Source organism: Dermacentor albipictus, chromosome 5 (genome assembly GCF_038994185.2).
Source record: "Dermacentor albipictus isolate Rhodes 1998 colony chromosome 5, USDA_Dalb.pri_finalv2, whole genome shotgun sequence".
NCBI lineage: Eukaryota > Metazoa > Arthropoda > Arachnida > Ixodida > Ixodidae > Dermacentor > Dermacentor albipictus.
In genome coordinates, this window is record NC_091825.1 from 38,007,967 (window position 1) to 38,022,589 (window position 14,623).

General features: G+C 45.8%; 1 protein-coding gene across 3 annotated transcripts in view; it reads left to right on the forward strand.

Annotated features, from left to right (window-relative positions):
• Positions 1 to 997: 997 nt before the first annotated feature.
• Positions 998 to 14,623, forward strand: part of LOC135909511 (decapping and exoribonuclease protein-like) — a 68,321-nt gene continuing 54,695 nt past the window's right edge. For all 3 annotated transcript variants that reach the window (XR_010566722.2, XM_065441486.1, XM_065441485.1), the window contains exon 1: positions 998 to 1,468. Coding sequence is in view for 2 of the 3 variants with exons in the window: in XM_065441486.1 (XP_065297558.1) it covers positions 1,062 to 1,468 (407 nt within the window). In the remaining variant the exon portion in view is untranslated. The remainder of the gene's footprint in view (positions 1,469 to 14,623) is intronic.

A 14,623-nucleotide genomic window follows, 5' to 3' on the forward strand; every position in this document is an offset into this window, starting at 1 on the left:
GGCTTCTGTGAAAAAAAAAAAGAATACATGCTATGTTAAAGGGACACTAAAGCGAAACAATAAATCAGTTTAGACTAATGGAGCATTGTTTGAGAACCCTGCAGGCAGTCATTTAAAAAATGGTTTGATTATTCGATGGCAAAATGAAGGTCCAAATATCAGTATTTGAATTTCGCGCCAAAACCCCAGCGCCGGTACGGAAGCGTGACGTGAGGGATTCCAAAGTATGTTTTTGCATTTGGGCGGCGTTGGCTGAATAAATGTTCCCGAAACTTGCCATGTTTAATATTTGGTTCCTTTAGAACAAAATGTAGTCAATCTGTACCGCTATATATGTTTAGTAGGCCCTAGAAGATGCCATCAAAATCCAAGACGTCACAGCTCCCAGGTGCGGAAACTTAACTAGGCGTCACCACCCGTATTTCATTCTTGCGTTTTTTCTGGCTTACCAAACGTCTTATCGTTGTAAGAGTGGTGTTTTTGGTGTTGTAGAACGGTAATTTACTGCTGGAGAAGAAATAATTTTTCACTTTAGTGTCCCTTTAAAATAGCAGTTCACCTGGCTAAAGCTACATTTGGTACCAGCCTTCAAGAATTGCGAGCGCACCAAAGCTAGTAAAACCATAAAAAATTTACTGCACAGACTGCGAGAAAAGCTGGGTGTACGCCAGCATCCGCGCCACGGACGCGCGCTCGCTAGCAGACGACGCACTTGACAAGGACTGCAAAATTTAAGATGTCATGTTATATAACACATGTGTCAAATGTGTTTACATAGCGAAAAGGCGTCAGTATCGATTTGCAGTTGAAATAAAACGCGATTATGAGAGCTTACGCGTGAAATCGGTCTCAACGCCCGCAGCGAAATTACGTTGAATATGCCGCGAAGCGCGTCTCCACCCTGAACCAGTTCAGTCGCAGCGCCCTCGCAAAATTTTTCCACACGCGGTGCCTCAGAGGGAAAGCGCCGTTCGTCCCACTGAGCATAGGTTAGTATAATTTGGTGTGGATGCGCTTTCTGAGGTAGAGGCATGGTAGAGGTTCAGGAATAACGAAACTGCATGGGCTCGGGAGGCTGTTGCAGCTCGGCGGTGGACGCACAGTGCCACGAGCTGTGTATTGTTCCCGCCGGTGAACATGTAGCGACCATGACCGTGCGCGACGCAATTTCGTCGCGGCATGGGGACTGTCCCAGATACTGCGCGCCGTTCGAGATCGGCCACTTCACTATGCAAGCAGAAGGTGAACAGTACCAGTACGTCCATGGTGCCGTCGCAAAGAGGTTCCTGCGTGCGCGAATCCCGTGGCGTCCCATGCTGAATCTGAACACCGGATACGAGAAGGCCGTGCGCATAAACTGGGAGAGCGTGGCACGTAGAGAAACTCTACTCCGCTGGGTTATTCTCAACAAAGACAAGGTGGGGATATGTTCATCGGAGGAGCAGGCGCCACCGTTGGAAACGAAGAGGTGGGTGTCATGTTTGCCCGTCCGTGTGCTAAGTGATCCCGAGTGTGTAATAGCCATGGATGGCGACTGACCTGCTTGCGGGCTCATTGCTTTTCGCTTCTGTATTCTTCAGTACTCGTATCTCGCAGGCCACCGACATTTGTGAATGTTTTACTTTTGAGCGTGGGTGCACCCGTGCACTTCACCACAACTACCTGTTTGAATGCCTGTTGCGTGCTACAGTGCTTGCTTGGTTGGTGGCGTTGGAACGCTGCTTTTGCAGATTCAAATCTGTAAAATCTGTAATTCATAGCGAGCGTCTAGCTGGATGTAATTAATGATAACCTCGTGATTCTTGCTCTTTTTTATGACGCTGTTTCATTTTTGTTGTTGTGCCAGCTGTCGTGTTGTGGAGACAAACTCTGATCCATTTAAGCGTTTTGTTTTTTTTGCAAGCTTGCTTGTGCTGATCGAATCTCGTTATAGTGTGTGACGCTTCATTTTTCGTATTCCTCCATTCATCAGGTGTTCTGCCTCAAGAAGACTGTTAGGGACCCAAACGACGTAACTGCTGAAATCCAGGCAAACTTATCATTCATACTTTTCATCGCGTCTTCATTTCAAGGGCATTCGTTGCCTATATACAGTACTGAGGTATCATTTTTTCCAAGCTGATAACTGACATGTTGACGACATGTCAATTGACAACTGACATGTTACAGGACAGAAACAGTAAGGCCGCTTACCATTATTTAGAGAAAGTAAGTCCATTTCATGGCATACCGTCCAATCATATAATTTCAATAGATTTGTTAGCCAACTGATGAAGTCACATATTTGGACTGAAAGCATTATAGCCAAGGCAGCCTCAGCCAGGTGACGCTGCTGTGCCTTGCGAAAACCAACCCCGTCCAGACAAAATTCATGTTATTGCTCGTGGCTCTTGAGCTGTGTGCACTCTTTCTGGCGCTCGTGCTTTGTGTGCACGTTCGTCATGTCTAGCACTCACACTGCACGTGAGCTCTCTCTCGTTGGTCGTTTCACGAAGTGTGCACCTAGTCGTTCTTAGTGGTGCTCGCACTCAGCATGTACACTCCCTTCTTGCTCTTAGCGCTTTGCTGTATGTCGCACGGCAGTGCATGCTCTCTGTCATTGACGGACGCCAAGGAGGTTTACAAAAACTTGGAGGATGCTTTCGCATCACATTCTCATTCTTTTGCCATGCTCTTGAGTGACATAACACAATTTTCATGGCACAACATTAATTTATTTGTGCACAATACGACTTTGTTGTGGTTGTTCGTTTTGACACGTGATGTTCACATTCTACATTACTCCACTGTTTGTGCACACACAAAGTGCCTTTCACCCCTATTAACACCTTCTGCGGTAACACCCACTGTGTATCTCACTCGCTATGCACACACACATGCACTGCACTGGCACTTTCACTCATCGTAGTCGAAGTCATTGTGGATTCGTGCAATTTTCTCTTCTTGCATGACATACGTGGGCGAAAGTTTTCCACCCCCTTCAGGAGCAGTTTAAGCGGAGTGATGTTGTCACCTGGACCCATATGAGCATCAACGTGATTGATCTGTGGCGTTTATAATGGCGCAAGGACCAGCTATGGCCAAAAAGCACCAGAGCATCAACGTAGGCATCTCCTGTCTATTCGTAAATTTTTACATTCGTCCCTCTTACATTCCTTGTTCTTCTTCCTCTTGTACTTGCTATTCTTCAACCAGCTTCTTCTATCTTACTGCAAGAAGCATCGCCTTGTGGTCCGTGAAATGGCAACTACAGTACTTGTTTAACTCTGTCCTGGTTATACATAGAAGGCTAAATCTATACACATATTGCAGTTGGTTGAAATTGAATTTACAGGAATTCCTATCGCCTAACCAGCGCACACCTGTAGCATCTGTGGAAAATCTCTGGATACCCAGACGTTCTGATTGAAATCTCCGACAAGTATCAACGACTCCCTTCTAATCCAGGGCTGCAGCTCTCTCACAACAAGACCTGCTGCTGCCTGTCACCGATTCAGGGCGTGATGTAACACACATGACCCGCACACTACCTAGCGGCACAGCACAAATTTTCCTCATACTCGTAGACTTGTTGGACGAGCAAGGCGTTTTCTGCTTGCACTTCGCGTTTAACGTAAATGGCCACACCGGCAGTGTTGTTGTCGGTCTGCTTGGCCGTGCTGTTGCAGCAATACTCACCCAGTTCGTAGGGGGACTTTGGGCCCATCCATGTTTAGGTGAAACACAGTACGTTAGTTTCTGACAACGTAATCCTTGGCAACGCCTGCGCAGTGTGCACTTACGGAACGCACGTTGACACAGCCGATGGTGACAAAGTACTCGGCCAGCATGTTGTTGCACTCGGTACTGATGGCGCGGAGACAATGCTTGTGGAATCTCCTGAATTCATCAGCAAAAGCATGATCCTGGTTGTCGTTGACAGGACAAAAGCGATGGTCATTGTCCTTGTTCGTCAGATATGTGTCGATGGTGGTAACCCTGCTAAGAGTGACGTACACAAGCTTCTGGATTTGTGTTTCTGAGTGATGGACCACAACCAAAACGTAGGTGCCACCTTGGGACTTAAAATCGTTATGGTGCTCACCTGGACCACGGGGAATGGCTTGCACCTGAAGGTTACATGTCCCAGCCCTTTTCCCTTCAAGTGGCAGCCAATGGTGATGAGTTCGATGGGAACCCAATTACTGCGGATGTCAGGATCGTTCACTTGGTACCTACCTCCCTTCAGCAGGGCTGCTGCTTCCACAACTGTGGGAAACTCAATCCATAAGTGCAGTGGGTTGTTGTTGGTGTCCCTTTGCACGTGCCTGAGGATCCGCACACGGCTATTGAAGAGACTTGGACACATCTGTGTTGTGTATGACCATGTAGGGCTTCCCCATGCACAGGAACATCTTGTTGTTCAAGTTGCCCATGTCAACTTTCGTCATAGTGGTGGCTCTGGCTTTGGCATGCACATACTCCTTATCGGACCTGTGGCCACAAATGCCTGCAGCCGAGCAGTGGATCGCGTATTCGGTACAGGCTTCGACGGTCGTGATGTTATAGGCGTCAGCTTCTTTGTTCGTGTAGAAGAGGCACACTCCGGGCGGGCACTTCTGCAGGGCTTCTTCAGTGGTCACAAAGCTTCTTTCCACAAGAGGTACCACTTGCGAAGCGAGCCCCCTCACGTCCCTGATATTGATAAGTATGGTCGCAAACCGCTCGTCACTCTGGCCCACATCGTTGAGCTGGAAGTAGGAGGGTTATGCCATGGCATACTTTCTGTATTCAAGATACTTTGGTGCTATTTAGATCGCCAGTACAGAGCTGCCCTGACTGGAAGAAGCTGCCGGAGGTCTTGGCCAGGTGCCATCGCGGCCCCTATGAAAACTGATTCCATCCAGACAAAATTCGTGTTATTGCAGCTCGGTCTCATTATAGAATTTGTTGAGGCTTAAATACATGAATAATAACTGCATTGCCATTTCCAAAGAGGATGCTGCAAACAAATTCTTGAATGCTACACACTGTCAAGACAAGTAAAATATGTATTTTTTCATAAAAGAATATATTCGTATGTTCCAAAAATTGTGCCAAAAATAACTAATATCAATGTTTCCATGTTTTTGTCTATTTAATATTTAAAGCAAATATCACACAAACTTTAGAACTATATCTGTTAAAAACAAGAAAACCAGTGCAGGCAGCTGATATGAAACACGTAAAGGCCATGAAATGAACAAGTTGAGGACATGTAATTTTGATGAAACGTTCAAGAATCTCGTTTACATTTTTTACAGATGCAATGATCAGGGAGAAATCTCAATTATGCTGTCCTTCGTGCCAATGTATTTTACAGTAGCAGCTGTCACCGCGGTCATGTATTGTGAGTAATAGCACCGAAATTATAGTACCAACAGAGAGCACATATGGAATGCAGGAGTTCTGCAAAATATGTACATTAGAAATCCTAAGGTACAATTTCATAAACGGCAAAAAAGTGTCACTGGAAACAAAGTTCACGGCATGTATACAGAAAACCTCACAGCAAGATATTTAAATATACGTATGTCTCCAATAAATCCACATATCTAAGCAAAAGTCACTTTATATAATGCGTCAGACAAGGCAAATACATATGCTAGCAATCAAAAATCGCAAATTCCTGCTGCCTGCTGTATAACCGTTCCTTCACTGACCTCACCGAGGATTTCGGAGTCGGCGTTTACGTCCTCAAGTTGGTTGGTCATTGTACGCTCCGACTCTGTGTGTCTGTCGAAAGCCTCTCGCTGAGCAACTTCGTCGATCATGCTGTTACACAGCTCTTCCATTTCTGCAAACTTAATGTGCGGAGTCCAAAGTGTCAAACTGGAATTTTTTCGGGTTCGGTTCGGGTTCAGTTTCAAGTGTTTCAGGTTTTGTTCTGGGCTTGGTTCCTGAGCACCATTCCATTCCGGTTCGAACTAGTAAAGCAACAGGAGTGTTTTTTTAAACCTCTTAGTGCTGCGTTTTTGTTTCTCTGTCACGTCGGTATAAAAACAAATTCATAATGTAGCTTTCTTTTTTTAAATGTTGTGGCTTGGCCAACTTTAGAATCCACTGCAAAATGTTTTCCACAGGAGGCCAATGACTACAACACTAATTGAAGTGAAATAAAAGGTTCGTGAGGACACTTAAGGCTGCTGGCAAGTGTGTACGTGAAAGTATTGCTCTTTATGGCTGCAAGTTTATTTTAATAATTTATTTAAGTTCATTAATATAATGAATTTAATTTTATTCTTGGCTCATAAACCTGCAGTTTCATGCCCCGCTGTTGCTTTCTTGAGCAAGACAACAATGGCCCTATATAGCTGCCGCGGTGCAGTCTTGTGCTCCACCCCCTTGCCCACCAGTGACGGGCTGCACTTCGTCTCCAAATAATGCATCCTCGCTGTAGTCTTCTGGCAGGCAGGCATATGGCCTCCTGGCCAGTGGGCAGTGCCCCGGTGCCGCCGATGCCCTCCCCCTGCCTTCTGTGGCCAGCTGGTGACGGGCCGTTCTCCAAATCATGCATCCTCGTCTTAATGCTCTGGCTAGCAGGCAAGCAGGTAGGCAGCCTACTAGCAAGTGGGCAGCCTCTTTGGCGGGCAGAAACTCCTCTGGGCAGCAGAGAGAAAGCCCATCTGCCATAGTTTTTGGTACCACCAAATGACGCCACACACACACGCACACGCACACACACACACACACACACACACACACACACATGTGCGTCTTTTCGCTCAATGAGGCAAGTAATGCTGTCGCACCGAAAAAAAAAAATTGTTGGTCTGCTGCGCCTTTCATGTACCTGTAGTTTCAGTGGCGTTTTTGCTTTAACCTGGAAGCATTAGCAGTGCTAGAAGTTGAAAACTGACTGGCGTAGGTGTCAGTCTCCACCTGTCAAGTGTAGCAGGTGGCGTTTAGGGGTATTTCATTCTCCCCACCTTTCACCTGCTAACAGACCGGCTGGAAGGAAGGAATGGCTATAATGACTCACTGACTATAGGGAAACACTGGCGATAGAAACTTGCTAATGACGCTTCAACGGGGGACAGTGATTGGGTTCTACTAAGGATACTAGCTTGGTGAAGTCACAAGCAGCTGTAGTGGTCGCTGGTACTCCAAGGCTGCAGAACGGTAGCACAAAGGAAGAAAAGGTATTGACGAATGCTATTGGATTTTCTTCACATCAAACAAGTTGATTGCCCCTCATTTTTTTTCAGTGTACTTTCTTCCTACAGTCTTACCTCATATAAATACTTGTTTCAGAAGCCCTTGGATGAATACAAAGTATGCATAAGGCAATTATTAACTTCAGAGCGAGATGTCAATCTTACGCTAGAAACAGCAGTGCAATATATGCATAAAGAAAGACATAGCATTTATGTTGTTGTCACTGTTTGCATATAACAACTTTTTCAACTAGAATAAGTGAAATGTATATTTATTGTTGATTTCCCTGAAGGTCTTCTCAAGAATGCGGGGATGCATTCAAATTAACACGTTGAAACGTTACACAATATTAAAGGGAAGCTGAAGAGTCTCGAATCCAATAAGAAGCTCATATACGGATGCGGGAACCTTATAAACCATGCAGGTAAAGTTATGGGGGGGATTTTTCACTTAGGAGCGATGCAATTGTCGGTTGCGCCACGCGCTGCTGCTGACGCTGACGATGCGAGTGGAGACCGGAACCCGCGGCATAGTGACGTTAGCACTGGTGTTCCGTTCCTTCGCCGTCTCTGCGACCATGCCTGACCGGGCTTGTTTCTGCATGCGTGCCGTCCTAATCTGCTTCGCTCGACCCTAGATTCCTTTGTTTGTGTGTATATAGGAGTGGTAGTTGACGTGCGCAGCATCAACTGAACTTGGAGGCCAATCATGCCGGCGTTCTGTGCAGCCTACGCTTGCACGAACACCAGCCGCCGTGACAATGTTCTATTAGTTTCTGCAAGACAAGAAGCTTTCAGCTAAGTAGGAGGCTGCTGTGAAGCGAAACAACTTCAAGCACTCAAGAACAACAGTGTTGTGCTCTAACCACTTCCGTGATGATTACCACCGCAGTTTATCAATAATGCGTGCTTTGGGTTCTCCTTCGTGTTAGCACGCTGAACGGAAGGTGCATGTTTATCTCACCCCCTTGACGCAGGTTTCATCGCCAAGTGTAGCGAATTTTCTATTCGCACACTTGTGTTGTGAAAGAGCCTGCATGCAGCTACCATAACGCAGTGCAAGCACAAAGTTTGCATGTGTTGGAAAGCCTGCTCACGCCAGGGTGCTGCGCTCCCCAATCTCTCGCACACATAGAGAAACCGACCATCTCATGTAGTCGACGGAATTCGCCGGTTACGAGCAGCGTGCGGATGGCACGCTGATGAAGGTTTTATACTACACGTGCTGCAACAGCCGCTAAACTTTTCCCGCGTTTAAACCGTCTGTTTAGATTGTCGACAGCTTTGGGGCAGCGCACTTATGCCGAAGATTGCATCACCGCTTACGTTCTACGAGGAGGCATGCAGGAACATAACACTACAGTTGTTTGCCCGGAAACGTGCTCTTTGGAACGCTGAATGCAGCTTAGCAAAGAACACACTCTCCGAAGAACATTTCCAACACAAGGAGATGCTAACACTTCACCGTCGTTCGCGTGGAAAGCAGTGCTTGCATCAGCATTTTTTGCTTCTTGGAGCAGCCAGCTCTTCGCAATCAGCTCGTACATGTAGGGAGTAAAGTATAAACCCCTTACAAGTGATCTTGCACGCAACAGCGACAGCGCGACAAGCGAGGCGATGGCTGTCGCGTTTACTTGTCGCCTGCAATCCGAACTCCACGCAAGGGACGGCTTTGAGTGACGACTTCCCGGTATGAGGGCAGCAATATACGTGCTGTACTAGCGTGATGCATGCTTTATCAATTTAGCGTGATGCATGCTTTATCAATTTAAGTTGATGTATCTTACTGAAAAAGGATCATAAAATATTTCTGAAGGTATTGCACTAGGTTCTTATTATTGCACGTGCAAAATTGAATAGTTTGCTCTTTCCGTGCGACAAACAGTAGTATTTGAGTTATGTACAGTCTCGTCCACTCTTAAGGTGAACACGGCTCACGTGGCCACGCTCCGCGGGGTGCCAGTGCGTCCGGTGCGGCAGCACATCGAAACGAAGCGGCGCAGGCGCACACGGACCCGGGGGAGGTGCTTCGCGTCGTCTGCTACAGCACTTGAGCGCGTCGCCTCTTGCTTTGCTGTAAAGTACACATCGCTAGACCCAAGTGACTGAGTGCCCGAGGCGACATTGTGGGAAGCCGCACTTCACTAACTAGAGCATTTTCCAGCTGGTTCCGTCTACAGCTTGTGAACAGCCTGCTTAATCAATATACATAAACGAAAACAAGCTTCTCACCACATAAATCACTTAGCATGTTTTTTATAAGTGTTGAGGGTAAAGATAGTTATTTTTTTGCTCTTATTATTAGGCTGGGGCCATTTTATTTTACTCTCACAGCACTTGGTGTAGTGCATACCGAGAAAACAATTAGCCGCGCTCTTGGTTGGAGTCATCATGTGATGAGCTTAGCGCACCGTTTCGCGGATGTCTTGATACAAGAACGAATGTGCCTAATGGACATAAAAAAACGACCGAAACCCGCTATAAATTTCGCAGAAAGTTAGAGAGTGATTGTTCAATCAGGCATCGTCATGTTTGCCATGGATTTTACCATTAAAGAGTGCAATACTATTACTTCCAGAGCAACTAAGAAGTGATATCCACTGCTTGGCACTCTTTTATTGACGCGTTAATGTCGCTGGTAGGAGAGCATGGAGCGCTTTACGCGATGTAGGAAAGTGCTCTCCCCGGCATAGCAACTGATTTGGCAGCAATTTTACTCGCCCTTTCATCTTTCTACATCCTATAAAAAACTGAATTCATTTTTGTTGTCACTGTTTGGGTAAAATCACCGAAGTGGTGCTGGTTCTCTGACGGCTACCTGACGCAAGAAGTCGCATTATCACTTAGAGGAATCGTCGGTCAATTATTTGATTACATTGATTAGGTAAAGTAAAATACGTGGCGTCGACGTTTTCTGGGTTGCTTTTTTTCTCCTTGGAGTCAATGCACGCCGCATGAGAATGCCGTTTCTGTCCGTTTCGAATAGGTAATTGGAGTGGAAAATCTATAATCGACTTGTCCGTTTTCTAGCTTAAATTACGTCTTGCCGGGTAATTAATTCATTATTCGCTTCTATTTCATTTCAGTACTTCCTCGGAATGGGCCATATGCATGTTCTCACTAGCATATAATAATTTTTTAATTGTGTGGTATACGTCCCGAAGTGACACATGGCCCCTGAGTTATGCCATAGAAGTGGGCATCGGATAAATTTGGAGATTAGGAGGAATTGATTTAACTTTTTAGGGGGTAGGCGGGGGTGGGCTGGGCTGAGTGGGTAAAACCCAAATATGAATATGGCACAAGAACCCTTGCCTTGGACAAGCGATGCTGTTGCCGTCGTGGGGAAGTGGCCGGTCCGTGTGTTGGACGAACGCGGCCACTATATTTAAACCTGCGGTCATGAGGCCGGCCCGGTGTTGTCTGCCCACAGCATGCTGGTGGTCGGCAAACGGGCTCGCCATTTGTAAAAGCTAAGCTCGGCCCAAGCCAGATTGCTGTGGTCGGGCCAGTCTACTTCTTAACTGACCATGGGCGTCAGCCCGATCAACCGCCGAGCCTCCCCCCTTTTTTTTGCTTAGGTCATACTGCCCCATCTTAGCTTAATATGATGATGCGGTGCAGCCAATGACTACTCAACTGAGTGACTGGCCGCTCAGGAGTTAAAGATACTGTGATGACTCGCCAAATCGAAAGACACCAGAGCTGTTTCCATTAAATGCATTCCCGTTGACTTGCATGATGAATTGCATTTTGTTCGGTTCTGGTTGCCATGACACTTCGGCGATAAAAACGCTGTATCAGTGCAGGATAACTTCATTTCCCCGGTGCACTTCCGGAAACTAGCCATGTCGCGGTTACTGGAAAAAGAAAAACGACGCATTGTCGATCTGTGCCTACAAAACTATTCTCAGCGCGTTATATCGGAGATGACAAAAAGGCCACTGAAAACTGTAAATAGAATCGTCCAGGCTTACAAGAAGGATGGAAGAATTGTGGATGCTCCCCGTAAAGCCCGGCAAAGAGTGACCATTGTTGCGGAGGCTACTACAAACCCGACCTCCACCGTTCGAGAAATTATGAACAGTCTCAGGCTGGGTGACGTCCCTGACATGACTATCAAGCGTCGCCTCTATGCCCCAGCCTTATAAGGAGCACGAAAAAATGACTGTATTTTTACCCTCATCACTTATAAAAAACATGCTAAGTGATTTATGTGGTGAGAAGCCTCTTTCTGTTTATGTATATGGATTAAGCAGGCTGTGCACAAGCTGTAGATGGAACCAGCTGGAAAATGCTCCAGTTAGTGAAGTGCGCCTTCCCGCAATGCCGCCTCGGGCACTCAGTCACCTGGGTCTAGCGAAGTGTACATCACAGCAAAGCAAGAGGCGGTGCGCTCCAGCGCTGTAGCAGACGACGCGAAGCTCCTCCCCTGGGTCCGTGTGCGCCTGCACCGCTTCGCTTCGATGCGCCGCCGTGTCGCACGCATTGGCGCCCCGCGGAGCGCGGCCACGGTGAGCCGTGTTCACCCTAAGAGTGGATGAGACTGTACATGCAGTTCCGGCTTCGCACTATTGGCTAGTCGCTCATAGCACTTCCGGGCGACGAGCGACGAGTTCTAGATTTCTAGAAACGAGCGATTGAGCGACAACACCGAGCGATCTGTTCAAGCGATAGCCCGTTTTGTCGCTCGAAGCCGTCGCCCGTCACCGTCGCGCGCAAAATCGCTCTCGTGGAGTTTGAACTTAACGCTGAACTCCTCAGAGAAACGCAAGCTCTCAAAATTTTCCATGACCGTCTCAGCAAAACAGCACCAAACTACCTTGCACCGTGCTTCGTGTGTAGCGGCAGCAGTCGGTACGGACGAACACCATTGTTGACGTCACGAGGCGCCCGACCAATCACAGGCAGAAACGAGGCGCGCAAGCTGGGCGTGTCCGCTGCAGCACTTTTCGTCGAAATAAAATATGTTTGCGCTTTCTTTCGCTCAATTTGAATGCGGTATTCGAATTCAGAGGGTTGAAAACCACGATGTACTGCTCTTCACTCATTCTTTCTGGAAAAGCTTTCAGCTTCCCTTTAAACATGTGCATGGGAACCATGAAATGCCATGATATGTTGCCTTGTAATACACATTCTAACTTATTCTGAATGCAAAGGTAAATTGGTAGAGATGTGTAGTATCTAACGTAAACTGATAGTAGTTTCAGAAGAACTTCAGTTTGGCCTAGTTGGTGTTTACTCCATATACAGTTACAGTTACAGTTATACACAGTTACTGTTGAAAGTTACCGCCCGTGTCGTTTATGTGTCCTCTTCAGCTGTCCCCATCCTTATTCGCGGTCAATATGATATGCAGTAAACACCAACTAGGCCAAACTGAAGTTCTTCTGAAACTACTATCAGTTTACGTTGGATACTATCCGTCTCCACCAATTTATAGTAGTTGTGGACAACTTTACATTAAATTGAGGCTATTAATAAGAAGAGAACCTGATGGGTTGTGGAACTACAGATTGTGCATAATTGATGGTGCACTAGAAATTGCACTTCTCATGATCCGCTAACGGTTTACCCATGTTCGAAAATAAGGCAGCTAGGAAACCTGAGATATAAAAGCAAATTGTGCAATTCAGTTTTGACACTTGTGCTGCATTTTATCAATATTCAGTGATGTTAAAGCTCTTTTAGGGAGAGTAAACTATCCTGTGTAGCCAAACACAAAGACTAAAAAAATTTATTTGCATGCTCACAGAGCGCTTTACCTTTATCAATTGTGTGCATTTGTTCTACTTCGAGTTGGCACATTGCATATCTTTTGCATATTTTAAGGGGCATTTCTTACAGTAAACATTTCTTGCAGCATTTTATCGGATGTACAGCATAATTATCTTGAGGGCATTACCTTTTCAATTTTAATCAGTGCTAAATTTTCAAGCTATAAGAACAATCTTCCAATGCAACTTCTCCCGCAACCACTCTTAGGTTAGTTTGCAATGTTGGCTTGTACGATTACTAATAAGCATAATATGACACCTTTGCCACTTCCAAATACATTATGTGCTCAGTCAATGTTGCAAATTTTTATTTGGCAAAATAGAAAGAGCAAAGGAAGGGACGTCATCAGTGGTTGCTGGATTTAACATTGTTCGATGAATAGACAGGATGCACTTTGGGATGTAGTTTCTTGCTATCAATAAAAATTATGCTGTTTATGTGATGCACCAATTTTATTGTGCTTTTATTTGATGTAATTTCAACTTATTGCTATATTATTATTATTGTTTGAACCATAGAGGCTTGAGCCGATCATGACAAGATACACAATTAATGTTTTTTTTTAAATGGTGGTTGTTGCGGTCATGGACATGTAGTTCACTGTAGTAAGCGTGTTTTATGTAGTTCTTTGCATTGCGGAGTATTTTCTTTTTTGTCGTAGGGAAGTAATCGCTGTGCTGCAAACACCAGTTGTTTCCACCAAATACCATTCAGCTCACTAGCACTTAGCTAGACAACGTCAGCGGAACAAACTTGGTGCAACATTACCATAACACCGCTGTGTCAGTCAGGTGCACAGCGTAATGTCATGAGATGAACCAATGCTTCAGTGGACAACTAAAGATTGCCAACTTTCACAAATTTAGTCGCTGAAACTAAAGCACGCATATGTTTCAAGGCGATGTGTTTCGCATTTGCCTAACAGTATCCTGCATGATTCAGTTGTCTGTATAAATAAATCTTGTCGGATAAAACCCATTTCTAATGTTGCACTCGTTGCAGCACTATATCACTTAACTCATCTTTTTTATGTTAACAGTTGTATGAGTACTTGTCAAGATATCACTTGGATCCCAACTACTACCAGTTGGTACTATACAATTGGTCCATTTGGAATCCAAATGGAACCACTTGCTTCCAGTACAGGTGATTTAGGTTCCAGTTGGATCCCAACTGGGGCCATTTGCATCCAGGACAACTGGGGATGGTTCCAGTTGGATCCTAACTGGAACCAGTTGCATCCCAGTTGGTTTCTAATTGGGACTGGACTGTAACTGGGACGAGTTGGTTTTGTACTGGAACTAGTTGGTCCCAGTCAATGCCAGTTTGAACCAATTGGATTCTAGTTGAATATCTTCGCCTGGGTATACCTAACCTACCGTGGGCGAGACGCAAAGCCAATAATCCTCACGGCGTGATATAAGGTAGTGGCATTCAACCGTGGTTCCCAAGGCACTGTGCGATTTATTTCACTCAGAGGGGACCACTCAAAATTGTGCCTGAAAAGTTGTGGGCAACAGCATATGAAAAGCCTGCCAAGAGTGAAGACACAGCATAAAGAGAGCAGGCCAGGCCTCTACTATGGCCCCTACTGCTCCCCCAGAGAAAGCAGTGATGTTTTTTTGAAGGTAGAGCATCATAAGGGGCAAGAAAGGTTTAATCCAGCGTGA